Genomic DNA, 23,529 nt, shown 5'->3' with positions numbered 1-23,529 from the left:
GAAAGCAAGACATTTTTGTCAGAAAATGCAGTCAGGCAAAAAAGTAGTAAAGTGAGCAGAAATTCCATTTACGTCTATGTCTCAAAGAGCTACAGAGGAAGAAGGCTTGAGAATAACCCTTTTTATGTATAGTACCTTATGAAAATGAAGACATAATAAACACCATTAATTACTTACAGGTATATTTTTTGGTATATAGTTCATTATTTTCATCTGGAGAAATCTACTTTGATGGATTGTACTTAAAGGATTTTAGCCCTTCAACTGCAACATTTTGTGTGACGTATTTGGACTTACCAAAAATCACAGTAGAACACATGATTTATCAAGACTGGAATTCCTTGTTCATGGTGTATATGTTGTTATTTAGATGTCAGTGAGTTTATTAATATTGGGTTTTCTTTTACCTTGATCTTTGTCCCAAGAATGGCTGTATGTTTTCACAAACATTGCAGTGTTTGTGAAAAGTACCTTCGTTGTCATGATTTCTCAAAATTATTGTAAAAGCATCAAGATACTAAGCTAGAATTACCAGTTTTTAATCTAATAGGAGAGCTTTGCTCATCCCAAATTGTTGCCTTTTGTAGTCTAGTAAACGAATAAATGTTGTGAATAGTGAAGGTGGTTTACTTGAGAGTTGATGCTCTGCATAACAGAACAATAAACCACTTTCTAGTGGATGCACTCTCTTTACCTTTTCAAGTTTGGTTGAAAGCAGGAATACAGAAGCATTCAAGGACTTCTTTGAAGCAGAAAAAATACTAAAATAGACACTTGCTCTGATGCCATGAAAATGTCTGTTGGAGAACCACTGGCCTTGCTTTAGATGCTTAAAACATAGTTGATGGCTTTGTTTAAAAAAAAACAAAACCAAAAAACCCCCAAAAACAGCAATAAAAAACCCCAACTTACAGTTACGGGAAGTAACTTTTTGGAACTTTATGAGGACAAAAGGGTCGATATGAGGCATGTTAATGGGGTCAAGTGTTGGGTTTGTCTTCCTCTGGAAGACAGAAGAGCTGTAGCTGTTCCTGCCTCACACCCCAGACATGGCTGCGCAGGTCGCGCTGTCGCTTCTGCTCCTGCCCTTCAAATTCGGGTCTGTGCGGCTGTCCATCTGCTGTGCCCTGGGTCTCTTACTGAAATTCGTGCCATAGGTTACAGGTGAAGTGGTGGAGTGGAGACAGTTTTCTTACAGAGGTGGTTTTGGGGCAGTTTTATGGGCAGGATTTAAGTCTGTTACTCATCAGAAAAATAACGATGGTCCAAGCTACTGGGACACAGACATTGTGTTTTATCAGCACCACCTTGCCTTTCTGTTGGCTGATGGATGGGTTTTAGGGAGAGGCTTCTAACTTTGCCATTTGGGATGGGGTCGAGGGAGGTGGTTTTGAGCTTTTAAGGCAAGCGGGGTTTTGGTGCAGCACCGGGCTCTCCACCTCCCCCCCGCTGGTGTCCCTGCGTGCGAGCTCCTTCGCTGCCTGCCCTTCGCTGGCAACTGCCTGGGGGTTCAGCGTTGTTTGATGCTGCTCTCAGTGCTTGCAAGTTACTGGGGGAGAAGATACAGTAGGGTGGTATTTGATACCCGACTGGGTACTGGTATTAATGTTGGTAGTCCTTCATAAGTAACAGTGTAGGTAGAAATTATCTTTTTTGTGGGCTTTTACGTACTTCCTAAACACTGCTTCTTTTTAACTTCCATTTAAATTTGAAATTGGAGAAATCTACAAATCCCTTGTTTACTGTAGGCTGTTAAAATAATTTAAACTAGACTGAAGATCTTTAACAATCTGGCTTAACATGTCTTGTGCCCGAGTTCAGAGGAAGGCCACACCGTGAGGCATCCATCCCCAGGGGCCAGGCACGGCAGCAAAAACCTCCTTCAAACCAGTTTTGACAGGCACAACCTCTCCCTCTTCATCTGTAGATACCCAGTCTGAAATAGCGAAGTACACTATGACTAGTTCAGTATGTCACTAGATAATTGTGCTGACTGAATCATTTTACTGAAAAATGAAGTGCATTTTTAAAGTATCTAGGTGCTTTGCATCTCTTCTGCTTTTCTGGACCTCTGAAGAAAAGAAGAAGCATTTTTAGTAAAGTGTTGTTTCTTTGCACTTGAGGCCTGGGTGTTTGGCTTGCACTCTGATGCAGATTGCAGCTAACCTTTAATTACCAACTTTATAATTAAGAGAAAGCATCATACATAAAGAGTTGTGTAAACATCACCTTTAATAAAGGCACCTGAATTTATATGGCTGCTTAAATAAATGTAATAACGTATGTGTAACATAATCTGTAATTAATAGATGTGCCTGGGTAGGCGGAAGAGCTAGGGGAGGTGTTGCGGGGAGCTGTTGTGCCGGGGACCAGGGCAGGGCAAAGCCCCGCGACAGCAGGACGGGCAGCGGCGCAGGGTTGATCTGCTCCTTGCTGCACCATGCCCAGCCTGTGATGGCTCAAGAGAATCTGTGGAAGTGACAGGGAAAAGACAGGTCTCTCTGAATGTTCTCAAATACTTATGGTGCAAGTGCTTGAGCTCGTGAATTCGTTTTAGCAAGACCTTTGCTCTCATCAGTGACACGGAAGATGAAGCCTTCAGTCCTAGAGCTTCAGCATGTGTGCTGCCTCCTCATGCAAAATTTAGCACAGGCTTTGTTTGAAAGTACTCCTCTGAACATAATTTGAACATGCTTATTTTTTGGTTGGGATCCTAACCATCTGCTAGCAGGTGTTTGGTTTTGTCATGGATTTTATTTTATTACCTTTATCATCTTATTTTTGCTCTCTTTCTGTGCAATGTTGGATGCATTCTCACATCCCCTCTGGTTTATGCAGTGAATGGAAAATCTGCTGATCAGAACAGTGTCTCACACAGGGTACGGTATTTTTATTTTGAATTACTTTGCCCTGATATCACATCTGTCATTAAACAGATAGGGCAGTCTTCTTACAAGCGTGCCCACTTGCTGAGCCTTTGTCTTCCTAGAGAAGATTTAAGAGTGTGTGATCAGTTGCCTTCACTCTCCTTTATTAGAGATTGATTCTTAATGCTCTCAGTCTTCACTGTGTTGAAAAATGAAATTTCTGAACCAGAACTTCTGGCCTTGCAGCACAACATCTGTTGTTGTTCCAAGAGTATTTTTCAGAGAACAGGATGTGCTTGACCGAAGTAAAATTATTTAGTAATAAAATGTGGAATCATAATCTCTGGCAAAACTGTCTTTGAAAAATGTAAACTGCTATTGCGTGGTGATACACCAGGATGGGGCAATCTGAAGAAGCCTGCTACAAACATAATGGAGAGCAGGGCATCAGGAAAGGGATTGCTGACGTTAGGGGGAAAAAAAAAAGGTATTTGTAAAATGAAATTAAACTGTGACTTACTATGTTGACACAACGAGTGTTCCAGTGACGAGCAGTTAAAAGACGTAGGTTTGAGTTAGCAACAAGCAACTTAGTTTTCAAAAGGGTGAGCAGAGGATTGTCAGCCTTCAGCTAAATGAATCATAGGCAGAGAGTGGTGGTTTTTTTAACATGGTATGGTGATTTCTGCTCAGAATTCCCTTTTGGGGCTGTTTGCTCTAGACGAGTCAGAAACACACAAGCCAGAGGGGTCTGGTTGTGTCCAGCCCTTCCCTGTAAGTCTGAGAAGCAGCTACTGGAAAACAAGTCGCTATTATACTTGCGTGTTGGATCACTTGAGGGAGTTTAGTGATTTATGAGCTCACCGAAAGACAAATTGTGACATCGTGATTTATTATTAGAGTACCTCAGCAGAGCACAGATGTACGGCTGTAATCAAAATACGAGAGACGCTGAAGAAGGCAGAAGAGTACAGGAAAGTGATAAATATAAGCCTGACAGAGGTATTGCCAGTGGTGGTGGTAATACCAACCCTTTGTGGTGTGGATTTGGTACAAATTTTACAAGCCCTTCTGTCCATGGTGTGGTTGTGGTTTAGCCGTGGCTTACTGGCAGCTGGGTAGGCAGCAGGCGAGCAGGGGTAAGGCGCTGGTAAGGACAAGGGGCCAGGGAGGCTTTTTAGGCAGAGCTGGTACCTGGAGAAATGCTCATCCAACTCGAACCTCGCAGGCAGGGTGTCGAGGACCGCCCGGTGGGAGGCAAGTCGATATATGGCTGTATAGGAAGAAAAAATTATATTGGAGTTGAATTACGTGTTGCAATCCCAGCACCTGACAGTGGAAATTACAACCAGTGCTGGGCTGGGATGCTCCATCAGTCAAAAAAAAGTGCTAATGCACAGCAGTCTCAGTCATGACCTGTACTGGCAAACAGAAGTATTAATTTTTTTCCTTATTTTTAGAGCCCACGCATATTGGCCGCCTCTCTTAGGAGGCACAGGGTTGCTCTCCCTTCACACGTCTTTGTTTCCCCTGTGTCGTCTAAGGGTTACGTGTTCAAAAAAGCAAAGAATTCCCAAAGTCTTATGATTCAGCAGCATTGAAAGTTGAACATGTACTGGAGTGATACAACCAGAAGCTTGTCCACAAGTCAAAAGTGTTTGAAGTGCTTCGTTCTGATGGATTTGTGATTTTGTGAGACTAGCCCAGGCAAATAAACATTGCAGTTGTCAAGTGAACTCAATTTAGTTCATCAAACTGCCACTTGAACATTAATTTATTTTAAACAACAACAAAAAAAATAGAACAAAGGTTTAAAGCTTTGCATTTAAACTTCAGTAATAATTATAATTAAATGAATGAAAAAAGTTTCCAGGGCTTGAGCTCTGTGTGTGTGTGTAAATAACAGGCAGAATAAAATTTTATTTGTAATAAAAAATTGAATTGAAGGCAATAGGAATCACATGCAAAGTTGCAAGTGATTGCTATTGGCCAGATTTTCACAACCCTAAATAATTTATTATAATTCTGTATAATGAAGGAGTGTTACATTACACAACCACCCTTCCCCTCAGCTCCTTCTTTCCTTTTGCAAAGCAGAGGGGAGCTTGTTCCAATAGATTATTTCTGTGAAATTCAGCAACTTGTGGCAAAATGGAGCCTCACTTGAGCATTTGAGTTACCATGAGGATGCTGTCACCTTATTTTCAAGGAATCTGATTTTATAAAGGAGATGTGCATTTTGTGTATAAAATTCAAATCTAATACCGTACTTTCAATTATATCCAAATATCTAGTTTGTTGATTTTTTAGTGTATTGATATGAGTTGGTTGATATAATCAAGACACTCAAAAAATTATTATTATTTTAAAAATGTGATTACATACTCATACATATTGTTAATGACACTGCAGCCCAGGCTGCATTGCCCAGAACTTTGGACGTACAGCTTTCCATCTTAGGTTTGGTGGCTGTAACTCAGTGGTGCATCCGTATTCGTTACTTTTGCTGAAATGATGTAGGCTTATTTTTCTGAGCAATGAGGTATACGATTAATTGCCTTTGAACTTCACACACATGATATTCAGATGATGTTACGAGCTGTGAAGGTGAATGAATAGCTTCATGCAGAGGTTATCAGGCGTGTTTGTATGTGGACTCGTGTGCATATGCATGTCAGAAGTCAGGCGACACAAGCTCGCACACGTTTGTGTGCATAGCTTAAGATATCAGATCTAGTTTACCAGAGGAAAATGCACTCCAGGATTTTTATTTTTTTAATAGAAAAGTTTGCCATAAAGACTGCTCTGAATGTTTTGTATGCTTGAACAGCCACAGAAGTGTAACTGCAGTTCTGTATGAAGTCGTATGTCCTAGGAAAGCAAAGTTGACATATTCTGTGAGTCTTCAGCAAAACACCCAGGTGCTTGCTTAGTGCTCTGGTACTTGGCTAAATTGAAGCATTAGCCATTACCAGTTACTTCTGTACTGAGTGACTTTGGGTACTGGCAGGATGGTCCCATGCAAAGACAAGTACAGCTAAAAACAAGGTGCAAATTGTGGTGGGTTGACCCTGGCTGGAGGCCAGGTGCCCAGAGCCGCTCTCTCACTCCCCTCATTCACCAGACAGGGGAGAAAAGGCATAACGAAATGCTTGTGGGTCGAGATAAGGACAGGGAGAGATCACTCACTAATTGTTGTCACGAGCAAAACAGACCAAACTTAGAGAGGGAATTCATCTGATTTATTACTAGGCAAAAACAGAGTAGAGGAATGAGAAATGAAATCAAATCTTAAAACACCTCCCCCCACCCCTCCCTTCTTCCCGGGCTTAACTTCACTCCTGGCTTCAACCTCCTCCCCCCTCAGCGGCACAGGGGGACGGGGAATGGGGGTTACAGTCAGTTCATCACACGGTGTTTCTGCCGCTTCTTCCTCCTCAGGGGGAGGACTCCTCTCATCGTTCCCCTGCTCCAGCATGGAGTCCCTCTCACGGGGTGCAGACGTTCAGGAGCAAACTGCTCCAGCATGGGGTCCCCCACGGGGTCACAAGTCCTGCCAGCAAACCTGCTCTGGCGTGGGCTCCCCTCTTCACGGGTCCACCGGTCCGGCCTGGAACTTGCTCCAGCGTGGGCTTCCCACGGGCCACAGCCTCCTTCAGGTGCCTCCACCTGCTCCAGCGTGGGGTCCTCTACAGGCTGCAGGTGGAATCTCTACACCCCCTCATCCTTCCTCCATGGGCTGCAGGGGGACAGCCTGCTTCACCATGGTCTTCTCCAGGGGCTGCAGGGGGATCTCTGCTCCGGCGCCTGGAGCTCCTCCTCCCCCTCCTTCTGCACTGACCTTGGTGTCTGCAGAGTTTCTTACATCTTCTCACTCCTCTCTCCAGCTGCAAAAGCTCTCTAGCTTGTTTTTTTTCCCTTCTTAAATATGTTATCACAGAGGCGCTGATGGGCTTGGCCTTGGCCAGCGGCGGGTCCGTCTTGGAGCCGGCTGGCATTGGCTCTGTCAGACACAGGGGAAGCTTCTAGCAGCTTCTCACAGAAGCCACCCCTGTAGCCCCCCCTGCTACCACAACCTTGCCACGCAAACCCAACACACAAATTTATTTGAATTTCAGTGCAAGATTTGGGTGTGATACCACTGGGAGCAGAGACTTTGTTATCAAAACCTGCAGATTTTGTATTTTGGCTTACCAGAAAGTGTTTTAACTCATTAATTTTGCAAGTTTATTTTGGACACCTAGAAGATGTTTCTGTTAATAATTTGCAGGCATTAGAGTGTGTCACTGAAGGATAAAGATAACAAAATTTTTTTTTTCTAGTAAACTAACTGACTGGCTTTTAAAGGCTTCAGATCAAAGCACTGAAATATAGCAAGGAAATTAATGTGAAATACACATCTTAGTAATTAGCAAAGGTACATACATCTATCTATTTGCCGAACTCTGCTTTTCCCCAATGCATTGGGTCTTGATTATTTTTAAAACTGACTTCTTAATTGTAAGCCTCAATGGCCACTTAATCAGCTCCCTGAGACGACCCTCTACTGAACAGTAAACTTGTAGTCATCTCATTTTGATGAATTAACCTGTTACTACATCTGTGCAGCCATTGGGCCACCTCGGTTCATTCATTTAATACACAGAGGCTGTAGTTTTTTGGAGGTTAGAGACAAATGTGCTTCAGGGAGCTTATGATTTATGCCCTCTGAGTCATGTGCTTTCACAATCCAGTGTCTGTTCAGTATATTGACTTCTAAAAGGTACTCTGTAATTTTTCCTTTTAAAAAAATATCTTTGAGGGGTTTTGAGGTTATTTAATTGCAATGCCAGAATTGTACGGAATTAGAGTGATTTTCATCTAATAAATCATGTTACTTATCATCTGAGTTTCTTCTTGTTGGTCAGTACTGAAGCTGTGAGCATTGTTTATTCCATTAGTGTCTAAATTTCTGTCTTACTGCGGAAGGCACCACAATCTCTTTGGTCAGTTATGTCCTTGGTAACGAGCCTTTTTTCCCCCCCGCTTCAATCTGACCAGATACTCAGGTGATCCATGAATCATCTTGTTCCCTGGCTGATGAGCTCCACTTGCTCATCAACCTTCTGAGCTAACCTCAATTCGTCTGGCTGATGAAATGAGGTTGCAATAAAGAGGCTGCATCAACAGAAATAACTAAGTGGACTGTGTTGCTCTTAGTGCTGTAATTCAGTAGAAACACTCTGGAATTGCTTGAAACAATGTGTTGATGTCGGACTTGTTTTGTGTGGAAAAACTTAAGTATTTCAAAACACTTCAAACCCTCTCCCTACCACCTCTCGGATGCAAAATTCAATTGTCCCTCCCCATCCCTGCACTCCCCTTCCAGGAGCTGGATCCACCAGCTCCTGACTTCATGTTGCAGCAAACACGTCTTCGATGCATCCTGCAAGTTTCGCACTGGGTGTATGGAAGTTAGCGTATTACGCTACAGTTTTCATAATCTAATACATCTGAGATCAAAGACAGGAGCTACTTTAAAATGGAAAATTCAAGGAAGGTGTTAATGGAAGCACCATTTAGAAACTGTTCCATTCTCCACAAACAGACCCTGCCGCTCATTCACAAAAGCTGCCCTACGTCTAGCTAAAGGTTTAAAAGGGTGAGGTACTGAAAGCAAAATTAACATTTTTGTATTTATTTTTTTCTCCTTACAGTGGGCGAGTTTGTGAGCGATGCCCTTCTGGTACCAGACAAATGCAAGTTCCTTCACCAGGAAAGGATGGATGTGTGTGAAACTCACCTGCACTGGCATACTGTTGCTAAAGAGGTATATTCATCTGTCTTAAAATTTCCTGCCTTTCTTCTTTAGAGCTGTATCACTCTTTCAAGGAAGAGTTTAAATATGACAGTGACATGGAAAACAAAAAGCAGTACTTATGAATGTTTGAGTGAATGGTTTTTTGATCTGCTTTGTAAGGTAAGGAGGAGTCACTCTGCTGAGCACATCAGAGTCCACTGTTGGCTGCTTAACGTTGGCCTTTGAACATTGACCCTGTTTCACAGCACTTGGGTTTTTGCCCACATCCACTCACACTCCGACCACGTTCTCTGGGCCCCCTGTGTTAGTGGTGCTCTGGAACCAACGGTTGATGCACCAGTGCCTAGGATTTGCCTTTATCGTTGTCCTCAACATGGATATTGGTATGCCAGGTGCTTCACAGAGATCAAACAGGCCTCAAAGAGTGCAGTATGTGAAATTCAGCATAAAAGGGCAGGAGAGCTGATAAGACATAGGATAGCCAAAGGCATTTTGCAGTCAATCACAGAGTTTTTACAATTTCCCAGTGCTTTACTGAAAACAGAAATAAACCTAATGTTGTAACTGCTAATGCGTTTTGGGCATTTTTGTCCTTATGTGGAGACATTGTAGGAATAAAAACTGAGATGAGCTTCAAGAAGATTTTTGGCTGCTATTTTGTTTGGAACCTCGTAGTTTGTATGTTGTCCTGCCTTCTGGAGATGAAAATTGAAATGTGCTTAGCAGCTTTTCAAATTTTCAGTTCTTGATTGAATCATACTGTTGCACCTCAAATGAAGTGTTTAAAACACCAACCTTCATGCAGGCAAATTCCAGTTGCATTTTAAGTACTTGCAAACATGGAATGGCATAGTCTAGAAGAACATTCATTATTGAACTATTTTTCTTTTTTTCACCTGTCCTACATCACTGTATCTTTCTGTCCTATGTCACTATATCTTTAAGGTGTAATTTTGTGTGACTGACTGTTTTCCAAACAAGGTTAGAAGGTTCTATACTATCAGAAGTGTCAGACCAGATACGGTGTTTCCAGTATATCAGATACTTTAAATGTTAATCTGTCTTGCAATCAGCTCTTTAATAGCATCAATACATCAGGATTGATACATCAAATTATCGTTCTGCCTTTGAGTTTTCTGTTTATGAGGCAGAGCCTGTGAGGATTTTAGGCAAGAAGATAGAGAGTTGTCAGGTATATGGAAGGAGAGAAGTCCTTCCATACTGGCAAAGACTAAAGGGCAGGGAAAGGGAGAGCGTGTTGCTTACAGTGGTCATGCGGATACAGGCAGGGAGCTACCTACAGTGCAGGTAGTGAATGCACACATGACCACTCTAAGTTGTGTTTCAAAATTCAGAGACCATGCAGTTCACCAGCTTCAACCTCCTAAGGCAGTACACGGCCCCTTAACGTTTTCTCGAGGTCTGTGACATTTTTTCCAGCTTCCTTCATGACGATATTGTTGCTGTTTCCCTCCAATTTCCTGTAGTCCTGTAGTGAGAAGAGTATGAATCTGCACGACTATGGCATGCTGCTGCCCTGTGGAATCGACAAGTTTCGTGGTGTGGAGTTTGTTTGCTGCCCATTAGCAGAGGAAAGCGACAATCTTGATTCAGCTGATGCCGAAGATGATGATTCAGATGTCTGGTGGGGAGGCGCAGATGCAGACTACGCAGATGGAAGGTAAGAGTGACTTTCTGCCCTTCAGCTTGTTATTATCGTCTTATTAAAGGTGCCAAAAATCTGTCTAAAAGACCTCAGTGTGGAAGAGTCACTGCTCCTTATAAATGAACTTGCAACCACAATGGTTGAAAGCATCAGGGTTCTAATCATTTATTTTTAACTTTCTACAGAAAAGCTTATTGTTAATATAGTTATTGAGCTTTTGATGCCTTCATCTGTTCTTCGGTGAGAAGTATTGCTGTATTTATAACAAAAATGCTTAAATGCATACTTTTTGACAACTAAATGATAAATAGTGTACTCCTAAGATGCTTCATGTGCAGTCTGGGGTACTGCAGCAGATACTCAGCCAACATAATCGTTGGAGGTTTTGAAATGTCTTCATTCATAATTAGCATTAGCTGTGTGCCATTATTACCATAAGAATATTTTTCTCCTGACAACTGCTTTCTAAATGTGATCTAAAAGCAAATCTGTTTTAATATCTGCCCTTAGACAGATTCCTTAATACACTACTGTTAAGTTGGAGTATGGAGGTTTCCTTTGAAACACAGCAGTGGATGGGAAAATGCCATGCTTGTCTTTACCCATTAACGTCCCCTGTGCACATGGGCTAATTTTGAGCCAAATATGGGTTATGACTCTGGAGAAACTGAGCAGTCCAGTGCTGTCAAAGCCTTTTGATATCACTCTCTTGAGCATTAGACAGCAGTTGTGAGAGCAGAGTACAATGCTACGTCCTTGCAACTGAATTCAAACAACTCTCTAAGATGGTTTTCTTCATAAAACTAAGATCTACCTTCAAATTCTGTTTGTGGTCCCTAGACTTCCATCACTTCGTGCTGTGCTACTGCAGTGTTTCTACTTCTTAGGCGATGATACTGCATCTTTTACAAATAATACACAAAATCTAAAACTTGGAGCAGATTACAAGTGGTTTCAAGGAGAATTCTGAAAATAAATCGGGACAGAATGAAGTGAATAATGTGGAAAGTTAATAGTTCTAAATTATGTTAAGTTTGGGCTTAATAATACAGATGGAAGCAATGGATGGATTCAGGAACAGTGCAGAGATGAAGGGCTGAGATTGAATCGCTGTAATTTGGTACAGAGAGATGGCACTAAGGAATGAAAAATTAGAAACCATGTCATGGTGGGTGTCTAAATCATTCCTGACAAAGCATTAGTACATGTGGCAGTGAAGAGTTCTTTGTGAATAATGGAATAAGTTTAATTAAAATAATATTTCTCCATTGTAATTTCCAATTTTCTCTCATAAATGGGAGTGAATGGTCAGGGCTGTTTGGTGCAAGAAACCTGCATCAAGCAACATTGCATCTTCCAGCTTGACACCATAAGGCTTTTTTCTGACTTGTACTTTCAACAGTTGTCAGTGTGTCACAATTTACAACCCTTTCAGTGGGACTTGTAAACTAGCTTTTGGACCGTTGCTGTGTCGTTTCTATATATTTCATTTAGATTTTGATTCAAATATGTTATCTTGAATAAGAAATGAGTGCAGACCTTGTTCTAATTGAGACAAATTTGGTTTTTTTCCATCACATATATATACACACACACACGCAAGATAGATATATAGATCTATGCTATATATCTATTACCTGTCTTATCTGTATATCTTATATTTATTATATATCTGTATATATAAAATACATAGATAAAAAAATTTTCTTTCATATATCCGATCAAAGATTCCTAAAATATTTTAAATAAAAGAGCTCACAGGGGTGTATATAGAGCAGTTTTGTTTGTGAGACAAAATAAATGTCCCATTTATTTCTGTCTTTTTCATGTTTGTCGCTGAACATTTAATTTACTATTCTAGTCTGTTTTGTTCCTGATAAAGCAGTTTAATATCTGAAGAGAGGAGTTCAAGAATAACTTCATAAATTTTGCATCCTCTAGGAATAGGAGCTGTAATTGCATTTGAATCCATTTCTGAAGTTCCAAGCAAATACTGATAGTTTTTTTTCCTCCCCTCCCATAGAAGTGCATACAAAAGGAAAATGAAAGGATCCTTTTTTGGGGCACTTGTACTTCAACTGCAGATGAAGAGCCAAGCAATTTGTAGTTCTTTTACACTGACTCACTCATATTTCTTGCTGCCTCTTCAGCTTCCCAACTGCATTTAAACCCTGTGTACTGGAGTCAGAAATACTCTTGAAATTTAGTCATATATATATATAAAATTACTCATTTCTTATGCAGCAGTAGGTGGTAGTTGAAATTGCGTGTGTGTATATTCATACACATATGAGCATATGTTTGTGTGTATATAAATATATATATAAATATGCCTCAGTCCTAAGCTGATTGTGAGGGAGGAAGGAGGAGAAGGGAAGTAAAAAGTAGGGGGACACTTTCCTAATGCTAAATTCCCAGTATTTTCTGCTATTCAAGCATGTCTGTTTGAAGTGCTTACTTTAGTCTGTGTTTTTTCACCTTACCTGAGTGATCTCACGCTGACAATGTTTGCTTTGTCTCAAAGCCTTGCAAAGACTTTAAAATCCTTTAGTGTGTAAGTACGTGCTGGCGTGGCACTGCAGGAAGGGGCGAGAAGGGGCTGGCAGCCCCTGCACATTTTTCTTACTCAGGAATCGTGATGCTTTTACTTGGGTCAGACCAACCGAGCACAAGTTGTTGGTGTCTTCCAGCTGACGGCTCTTAGTGCATGCAGGGTGCACGCCAAATCATGATGCGCATGCTGTGTGGTTCAAGGGAGGGCACTCGGTCATTCTGGGGAATTCTCGTGGTTGCTTTGCTGGTGGTTTTTATGGCCGCTGCTACAAGTTCTTTGTTCATGCAAAGATATGAAAACTAGCAGATAGGAGCCGGTCCTTTAGGAGAAGGATTTTGTGCTGTTACTCTGCCGTGGGTTTGTGGCAGGAATTCCACCCCATTCCTCTTACAGCAGATACGGGGCTGACTGGTTTTTACCCATTTCTACCCAGAAGTCACAATTTCTGGCTAAAATTAGTTGCTGATACCACATGTGTACTTCAGTAATTGCTCTTTCTCCTATATTTTTGTTTCTTTAAGATCTGGGTTTGGTTCTGTTGTACAAATAAGGCCTTTTAGATGCTTTTGCCATGCATATCTCAATGTCTTTGGTATTAAGAGCCGCCAGGTGTTCCAGGTACAACATAACCCACTCCTCACACCTAAGCGGAAACCAGTCTGCTGTAAATGACACCAGCTGCAGGATTTCATATTCCTTGTTTCTCCTGTCTGGCTGTGGAGCCTCCTGCTTGATAGCTGCTAGTTTGTGCCTCACCCTGCCCGTGCCTGGTACCTCCGCTGGGAAGCGAAGCCTCCAGGCTGGCAGCTTCACGCTCCCCTCTCTGTGAAACGACACTGGAAAATGTTTGGCACAAACCCGGTCAGTGGGTGGTGGCACGGTGACTGCCACGAGCCTTCGGAAGGGCGGTGGCTGCTTAAAGATGCCCAAGTCAAAGTGAAGGTGACACGTAGAGGTAGAGGTGCCAACCTGAAAAGCAAGCGATTGTATCCTCGTTTCTCAAAACTCCTGTTGTGACAAAGCAGAATCCAAGTGTAAGTGATGTATTTCGAAGTAACTGTGTATCTCAGACTATTCAGGTATAAATTTTAGAATATTTGCATTTATGATTCTGAATATTTAGAGGAAAACACATTGCAGCTGTTCCTTTTGTAACCAACCTTTTCCAGGCTGTCTTGTGTTTTCACTTCCAGCAGTTGTCTCTGGAGCATTGCGTTTTCTTTTTTGTTGTGTTGTGGGTGTTTTCTGCACAGGAGGAAGGAAAGCTCAGGAGCACATTGTCGGAGGGCACGGGGAGGCAGCTTGGGCTGCGGTGCTGTCACAGACAGGTGTTCTTCCTACCCAGCGTCTGACCACCACCTGGGTCTGGGCGTAAAAGGATGTGGCTTGTTGGCAGTACTTGGGGAAAAAAAGAGAGGGTGCATTTTGGTGACAGATATGATGTACCCCCTTCTTGTTCATGAGGCCAAGAGGCAGGATCCACCCATGCTTTTGAAATTGCATCATGTCATGCTTGTCCTGAAATAGCGTATAACTCTGACTAAGAGGTCACGAGCATTTTTCAGCAGCGGTGTTCCTTGCTGTTATCCACACCTTTAATTAAAATTTACCTTGAAGACTGCCTGAGGGACAGCCAGATGCAGGTGCTGGCTTTCAGTATAGCTGCAGAGCTCTCCCTGCATAGCTACAACTCAGTCAAGTGACCTGCAAGCTCTGGCTGCCCTTGAGACCTGGTGCAGCTTCGTGGCCCTCCTGCCTCCACCTGGGCACTTGCTGGAAGCTTTGGTGTCCTTGATGTCCAAGGTTCAACATCTTTAGGAGTGATGGCCAAGCTGGAAACTTCCGGGTTTTCTCTGTCTACATCTGTCCCGTACATACTTCTCCTCATCTTCCTTTCACTGTGCGTGAGACCTCCCCGGCTTTCCTTCCCACTGGGGAAACAGGCTGCTGTCATTTTCCTTCTTTCACAGCAGGGAAACTGAGGCACGATAAGCCTCACTGTTACATAGAAAGCTTTTCTTTAAGTCCAGTGGCTCAGGAGCAGAAGATGGTGCCTTAACTTCAGCCAAGGCTCATTTTTCCAGACAATCTGAATATCTTTTCAAGGTCCAAAATAGGAGATTTAATTTCTCATTGTGTTTTTCCTCAGCAGGTTAGGCCAAATTAATTTTGTCTGTTTGGTGTATAAAACATATGTTCAGGCTGATGTAATGATTGGGTAGTGGTGTAAATGTCGCATTGTAGGGAGTGTATTTTATAAGGGTTTGGTTTACAGTTTCTCATAAACTTCTGCCAAGCGAAGTTTTATGGTTTGTTCATACGTGCCATTAGAATAGTTAATATGGTGGGGTTTTTTACTACAATAAATAATCCAAAAGAGTGCAGTCTACTTTTTGCTGATAATTAGGCATCTGTGAAGTAAAACTAAAATAAATTTGTGCGATATAGCATGGTAATCATGCTGTTCTCTGGTTTTGCAACCCTGTACCAGACTGAGCTTAAGGATGAGTGCTCATCTCTCAGATGCTGCAAAAAAAAAGTAGTTTCCTTTCTGACTTCATAAAGAGGGGGTTTTGGTGTCAATGGTATCTGGAAAAACTGACTTTTTTCATAATTGCCTCCTCCAACTCTAATCCGAGGAATCCTGAAAGGCTTTTAAAACTTGTCAGTTTTTTCTAATGGTGAAAGCAGCATTGTACATGTGCCCCTTATGCTGAATTGTTTCCAGGTGAGACCCCATGCTTTTAATTATCAGTCTTGTTCTAGCATTTGGGGAAGAGGAGTCACAGGGGCCCAACAGGATTGCTTTGCTGAGTAATTTGTTAGAGATCATCACTTAACATGGAGGAAGCATACATTTCATTTATTTTGCTTTCTAGCTCTTTTTATGTCTTCATCTATGACTTAAGTGGTACAAAGATGTCAACAAACATTCTACCTAGTGTCTTAGCTTCAGAAATGTCTGTGAGTTAACCTCAGTGTCAAATTAGTGTCCTGGTTTCAGCTGGGATAAAGTTAATTTTCTTCCTAGTAGGGGGAGTATGGTGCTGTGTTTCGGATTTAGGATGAGAATAATGTCGATAACACACTGATGTTTTGGTTGTTGCTAGGCAAGGTTTACACCAAGTCAAGGACTTCTCAGGTTCTCACACCACCCCACCAGCAAGTAGGCTGCGGGTGTACAAGAAGCTGGGAGGGGACAAGGCCAGGACAGCTGACCCAAACTGGCCAAAGGGATATTCCATGCCATATGACATCATGCTGAGTGTATAACTGGGGGAAAGCTGGCTGGGGGCTGGACCACAGCTCAGGAACTGGCTGGGCATCGATGGTCTGTGGGTGGTGAGCAGTTGTGCTGTGCGTGACTTGTTTTGTATATTCTATTATTAGTATTATTACCTTTTCTGTCCTATTAACTGTCTTTATCTCAACCCATGAGTTTTACCTTTTTCTTTTCCGATTATCTCACCCATCCCATGGGGTGGGGAGGGAGGGGAAGGTGAGCAAACACTGTGTGTTTTTTTTAGCTGCCTGCCGGGTTAAACCACAATGATTAGTTACAATTGAAATTCCCCAGAGTGCTGTCATTAAATCAGGCTGTCACGAGGTGTGTTTAAATTGTCCATGGTCATTTAGTGCCCTGACCTGATATAACAACGCACTGAGTCCTCATGGTGCATCCCCTACTGCTTTGACACAAAATTAGGCAGAGGCAGTTGGGATGTCTGCCTGTGGCACATGTTTATGAAAAATGCCTAAGTCTAAACAGTGACGCATAAGCAAGTATTTTTAGTAGTATGCAAGAGTCAATATAAGAATTTTAAAACTCAAATTTAATGGCATTTAGTCATTTCTATACTTGGGAAATTCTCTTTCCTATTGCAAGTGTTGCTTTGACTAGCTACTGCTTAATTCCCTTCATCTGGGTCTCTGTGTGCCAGAGCCGTGGGAGATGTAATACAGACAACAGTCGGGAAGCTGTCGGTGTTTCAATTGCAAATGTAGGTGAACGCAGGTCAGTGCTACAACCCGTGTGGCTGTTCTTTAGTGTTCTCTGTGCTCACGGTGTTCATCAAAAACAACTACCCAAAACATGAAATCCTCTTGCCCCGTTTCTCCCCGTTACATCTCCCTGTGTCACTCTCACTCTTCTTTTTTCCCCGCTCATCTCTTCATTTGCCCCCAGAAAATATATTTGGAAATACAGCATGAAGGTTACAGCGTTTTGGGGATTGCTTGACCTGGGCATATTTCTGGCCATTGCCTCTTAACTGATGAGGAAGATTAAGAAAAAGTAACCAAAATGCTCTAATCTTCCTTATCTTGACAGTTGGACTTGATGATCTTAGAGATCTTTTCCAACCTTAAAGATTCTATTGCTCTGAATGGTACTGTAGTCTCTTTGGCATTCGAACTACAGCCGGAAGAAACAAACACAGCTTGAACAATAAAAATTGGCCAAACTAGGAGGATTAAGGTGATGGTGTTGATATGCATTGCCTCTTCTAGTTTCAAAGAGAGGTTTCTGCCTTGCGTCCCCAGAGCGCCTTAATTTCAACGGTGTGTCGCTGTCAGCAGTCGGATGTCCTTCGGTTAAGTACTCCTGGGGGGGGAGGTGGCTTCTGACATGGGGGTGCCCTGCGGACACAGGGGTGCCAGGGTCCCCAGGCAGAGGGATGTGCTGCGTGCCAGAGGAAGAGTCAGGCCCTGAATGGTATCTGGATACGGAGCGTTGCTGATGAAGAAATCATGGGGGGTGGGTGGGCAGAGCTTTCCGAGTGTCTTGCTACTTCCTGAATCCTTCAGTTTCTACCTGTTTCTTCATGCTTGTGTCTAGTATGTAGTGACATTGTGCTTCTTGACCATTCTTCCCTCCTCCTCTTCATTCTCTCCCGTTGTTCTTAATGTTGTCTTGCAACATTGAGTCAAAAATCTGAGGCTTAGTTCCAAGTCCAGCTCTGAGTCCAGAAGATTTGTCTGAACTGTCTAGAAATGGGATATCTGGAGTCCTTTGAAATTTTTGCTATTCTAGAGCTAAAAAAGTGTTATTGATCAATAAAAAGGAAGGTGTCGAGGCTAAATTCTTCGTTGGAAACACGCTCGCTGGAGGAAAAAGAAAATTAACATTTTGTCTCTGTTGAGTATTCATCATGTTTTCAAGCCATCTTGTCACTCATGTTAAAGCAAACAACAAGTTCTCCTTGATGGAAGCTTTTTCATTAAATTGGAAAGTCAATTTCTAAAATTTCAGTGAGAAATACTCCAGTGGGAATCTCCTAAATGATTCTTTCAAAAACCCAAAACATTAAAAAAAAAAAATCCACTCCCTACTCCCCAAGCACTTGAGCTAGTAAAGCTGAAGCAGACGTGAAGCTGGACGAGGGGTCTGTACCACAGGTTCTGACTTCGAAGCAGGAAATGGCTTGCATTTGGATGGATAAAAAGATGTCCCTTTTTCCACACTGTGCAGACTGAGCTGCCGGCTGTTCATACCCCTGAAATTTAAGGCAAACGGAACCTTGTGCCAGCAGTGGTTACGCCTGTTGTGGTGGTTCGGGGTCTGCTTGGTGGGGAGCTCAGTCGTCCGTGACACAGGAGCAGGGAGCAGTGCGGCCAGAGGCAGTGTTCTCATCAGCTGTCCTAATATAAATTGTTCCTAATTGGGAGTCAGTGCCCTAAAATGAACACTAGGAATTACAAACCTGCTTAGTTTTTCTTGCTTTTTTTCCCCTCCTCTGAAGTTTGCCATCAGTATAGGTTAACACCAGTTATTGAAATAGGTGAATTTTGTCCATCACTGAATTGGTGTTTTAGAGAAACTGAATTCATTTGGGGAGGTAAGTGTGGAAGGTGTTTTGCAATATAGTATTTCTGCTACTTGGTCAGAAGTTCATATCTTCTTGATTTTTGTTGTAGAATTGTTAGAAACTGAAATAGAAAAAGTGCTTTATACCTGTTCTAAAATGTTATTAACAATACAGCTTATGTAAGAACTTCTGTGTTTTTATAAGTATTTTAATGATAAACCCTAATTGCTTTTCTTTATAAATTAAACTAAAGCATCACCAAATTGTAGGCATAATGTTACTGCTTATGCTGAATAACTCTAGAAGTATTTTGTTTGCATATTTTATGTGCTATTAGCATATTCTGGGTCTCACATTCTCACATTAATTGAGTTTGTCTGTTACTTAATACTCAGGTGGTTCATGATATATTTTTTAAGAACTTTTTTTTTTCCTTTTTAACATGGAGGTTGTTAAAATACAATTCAGAAAGCATAGAAACACCAAAGCATTAATGATTTTAGAAAGACTGGTAAGTGTTGGATTTCTTCTTAGGGCAAGTAAAGTTAGAATGTAATTGATGAAACAGTGCATTGCTTTGAGAGGTAATTACAGCGATGCTGAGCTGGCAAATCCAATCACCATTTGAGTATAAAGCATTAACTGAAGTGATGGATGAGGCTATGGGTGGAGAGAATTAATCTAATTGAGGAAGCGAAGAGCAGAAGATAGCCAGACTTTCATGACCCCTGATGAAAGCAGTTTGCTAGTTGAGCAGGCTACCTGGATGACTTAAGTGAATGTTGAGCTTGTTTCAGGAGGTTAATGGCATCAAACTTGCACATTTAGTAGAATGTTGACTTGCAGAGAAGGGTTACATTTTTTTGACCTCACAAAACAGAAGCCATTGGCTGCTGCGTTTTCCTTAAGCAATAGGCAAAAATTTTATAAACAGAAATTTTAACTTGTCACTTATAATGACTTGTGATGACTCAAATGTAGGAGAGAAAGGTTCCTTGTATATGTTCGTGTAGTAATCAACTCAAGAAACGCTTCTGATATATTAGTGAGATTTTCTGAGAAGTTCTTGTGACATCATGGTATATGCCACCCGATTTCAAGAGCTGTACTATTTAGAATGCGTGAAAAAAATGGGAAGTGAGAAATTTACAGCTGGGTTTTTCAACACAGCGTGACTGTGGCTGGTGAATGCATAGCTGGATATCCCTCCATGAAGTTCTCCAGCAGTTCCTGCTCAGTTTTACCTTTCAGTGATATTTGTGGTCTGTACTGGAAATAAGAGCTCAACATTGGGGTGGTTTGTGGAAATTTAAGAATTCCATCTCTTGTGAGGCTGTGCTATTAACAGCACAGTGTAGTAAAGCATTTTCTGTAGAAAGCACTTTTTTTCCTTTGCCTTCTAACAAAGGCTACAGTCTTTGAATACATGGATGAAACAGCAAAAGCATAGAGAGTTGGGTTTTTTTCCCCTGACAGAAAAGGTTTCCAATCTTGAATGCAAATGTTTTGGCTTTGGTTGCATGATGACAAGCCATTTCTTCACATTCCTCTATTTTGATCACTGCTGAGGAAAAAAAAAATAACACCCAAATTGTGACCTGAATGAAGAAGAAAAGGTTAAAACAGTGAAATAGTGACCACGATCCAGGAGAACTGGATCTATGCTTGCTTCTGTCATGAAAGTCTTCTGCTAGGCTTGACATGCTGTGGCCACCATAAAAAGCTTGAAACAAAAGGTGTCCCTTTTTCTTCTGGCTGAATGAGTGGAGATAATCTGCTCTGCAGAAGTCCTTGCCTCTTGCTGCTGCTGCTGGTGGCAGCTGTATTTAAAAAGTTTAAGGTGTCACATTCTCTGAGAAATGTTATTCAATGTCTTAAATTGAACATCCAGAGTTATTACATGCTTTGGTATTTTTTTTGTTTGCTTTCCCAATTATAAAACAAAGTTATTCTTCTAGTTTTACCACGTCATTGTTGTGTGAGGGTATCAAGATGATGAATTCCGCAAAACTTGGTTTGGTACAGAATTCACACTGTCTGCCTTCACACTGTAGGATAGCAGGTTGGACAAAGAGGCACTGAATAGTCCGTTCTGAGTATGGCAGGAGTTTCGTGGAAATAAAACTGTTGTAACAGATCCAGAGTTTTCTGTTGATTCTCAAGCTGGCTGAAACAGGGCTGTGCAGGCGACCTTCACGCTGCCCTCTTCCTTCACATTCAATCTTAATGCATTTCTGATGTCAAGATTTTGAATTTAATATTTGTTCAGTGTCATCAGGCTCACAGAGCCTGATTTTTGTGTGCTTGCAGATAGCTTTGCTTTATTAGGTTTTAAGTTTCTCTTTAGCAAAAATAACCAAAGTGAGAAAGAATATGGGTTAAATATATTATTACTCTGTCCTTCTCTAAAAATGGCATACTTCTTGCTGAATCCTCCATCTTCCAAAGAAAACTGTCAGAACAGTAACACCAGGAAAGGCTTTGTTTCAGAAAGAAACCTAGGTCAGTTTTGAAAAAGTGTTCTTGCATATCAGTCAAGAGGTACTTTCTGAGAACGCATGAGATCAAATGTTAACATGCTACCTCGTACACCCGTCTTTTTAAGCAGGTCAGCTGTGGAAAGAAATTTCTAACAGTATCAAGAGTATAAAGTATACCTTCTTGCTTAATTATGAGGAAAAAGATAAATGCATCAGTCAGACGCAGTATGGCAAGGAATGTGTGTTTGGGTTTTAGAAATGTTCTGTTTAAAAATTAGATTAAAATATTTTTAGAGCAACTTTTCTTGTTTTCTATCAAAGTTAATGAAACCAGGCACATTTTTTGTATTGTTTTTGTATAAGAGGTTAAAAAGAATACATTAAAAGGAGAGAGAGAGTCTGAAGCACGTAATTCAGTTGTTTGATAAGGTCTAAGAACTCAAAAGCAGCCTATGTGACACTTCCTGAAATAGCTTATTTCAATTTTTTTTTCTGGTAGGAAATGTGAAAATAAACGTAATTGTAACCTTTTCAGTAAAGGAAAACAAAAAGAAAAATAATTAGAAGTGACAAAATGAATGTCTGAAAAATGCTAGGCAATATGAATTGTTCGTCTTGACTTGCCGTGCAGTGGAAGGTGCCCATGTGAGTTCAGCTGTCTCTTCACAGGTGTTTGTACATCTCCAGATACCACATTATTTCTTCTTGTTGTGAGATACCTGATTTACTAACCTAGTATAATCCAACCCTAATGAAAATAACCAAGGCAGTTTTTAAGCAGTTTGTGCTTTTGTGGTCACTTACCAGACAGACCAGAAACAGTATTGCTGAGGTACCTTGTGGGTCAGACTTTCAATTCTGTGAATTACTGTAATTTTCCGGACTTTGATGCCAATAAGCCATTTAAAAGATCAGTTTCATAGACTGGACATCTGGCATAACCCTTTTTTTTCCTGGCTCTGTGCCTAATCTCACAACTGCAGTGCAGTTGAATTCTTGCCCTGCTATCTGTTCCCACTTCCCCCATACTTCAAGAAAATAGACCTTTTTTGGTATAACTCCTTACTCCTAGACTTTCGAGGTGAATGCTGAAATCTTCATTTCACACTTGCTTTTGACTTCTTTTCCTCTCTTCTGCCCCATGCAAAATTACTTTGGTAGTTCTTGGTTAGATTTGCTACCTGTATACTCAGTTTCACATAGTTAGCGTACTCAACTAGGTCTTGAAGCTGGCTAGTGTACCAAAGCCAAAGTTAAATACCAGAAGGTACAATGAGGCAAGTGGTCACGTGCCAAAGTGCATTGTTTGCTTAATTTTTAGCTTTAAGTGGTTCCTGTGTTGACTCATATATTTAATTAGTGACACCATTCACAGGAGTGTGGTAGTGGCATCAAACCCAGTTCCTGAGAAATCTCACCCTTTGGTCAGAAGACTTTTTTTCTAGCCTGCAAGGTTTAGAGAAACGTTAGGTGGAAAATACCCAGGCCTCTGATGTGCAGGTTTGTTGAGGGAGAATTTGCTTCCTGGCCTGTTAGCTTTCTAATTTGCTTTTAACCAAAAGCCTGGTAATGAGGCCATCTCAAATGCATTCATCTTCGTGTTCAGATTGCAAACATGTGTCCTACTCATGAAATTTGTTTTGTGTTTCTGTTTTGCATTTTCTTTTAAGGCATTAACTCTTAAGGCATGTAGAGAGTCACAGTTGGATCTGTCCATTTCCACTCCCACAGTTAAAGAACTTTGTGCTCTGGAGGTTTCCTATACACAGGGATAAATACGTGTCTGTGCTCATCATTAATCTTCTGCTGGAAGGAAAGCTAGACCCAGGCTGAATACTTGGCAATGCGATCGCATCACATATTTCCTGGAGTTCATTTGGGGGAGTTGAGGAGGCTATAGAGGGATGGGGGAGGTTGAGCTTTTGAGAACCTGAACCACAAGATGCTGGAAACTGGGATGATGGCATCTGCAGTAGGAACGGTTAGGGATGCATGAATTGCCATCGACTCGGCCTATAAGGCTGAAAGAGCACAGGCTGCAGGTTACAAGCAGCTATTGCTTCCCCTATATTAATTCCCACAGCTGTCTGGAGCCAACATATATGGCCTTGCTCTCTGTAGGCAGACGGTGGCTTTTTGCTACTGCTGATTCTGTTCCTCTCCTGGAGTCAGCTTTCCCCCAGCTATTTGCTCAGGCTTGGTGGCTGGTAAAAACCACAGTCCAGATGGAATCCATTTGTAATAAAATACAGTTGCAAAGCGTAGTGAATACTAATCTTTCCAGATATTGAAACATCTGTCTTGAACACCTTTTCCTTCTTTTTCACCCACTGATGGAGTATATAGTTTTGTTCA

General features: G+C 41.5%; 1 protein-coding gene across 2 annotated transcripts in view; it reads left to right on the top strand.

Annotated features, from left to right (window-relative positions):
• The window catches only part of APP (amyloid beta precursor protein), a 231,690-nt gene that overhangs the window by 99,730 nt on the left and 108,431 nt on the right, over positions 1 to 23,529 (top strand). For both annotated transcript variants that reach the window (XM_054842302.1, XM_054842225.1), the window contains exons 4-5: positions 8,564 to 8,676; positions 10,155 to 10,348. In XM_054842302.1, the coding sequence (XP_054698277.1) occupies positions 8,564 to 8,676; positions 10,155 to 10,348 (307 nt within the window). The remainder of the gene's footprint in view (positions 1 to 8,563; positions 8,677 to 10,154; positions 10,349 to 23,529) is intronic.

This window comes from Grus americana, chromosome 1, assembly GCF_028858705.1.
Source record: "Grus americana isolate bGruAme1 chromosome 1, bGruAme1.mat, whole genome shotgun sequence".
Taxonomy (NCBI): Eukaryota; Metazoa; Chordata; class Aves; order Gruiformes; family Gruidae; genus Grus; species Grus americana.
Note: the sequence above shows the minus strand (reverse complement) of the source record. Positions and strands in the feature narration are given on the sequence as shown.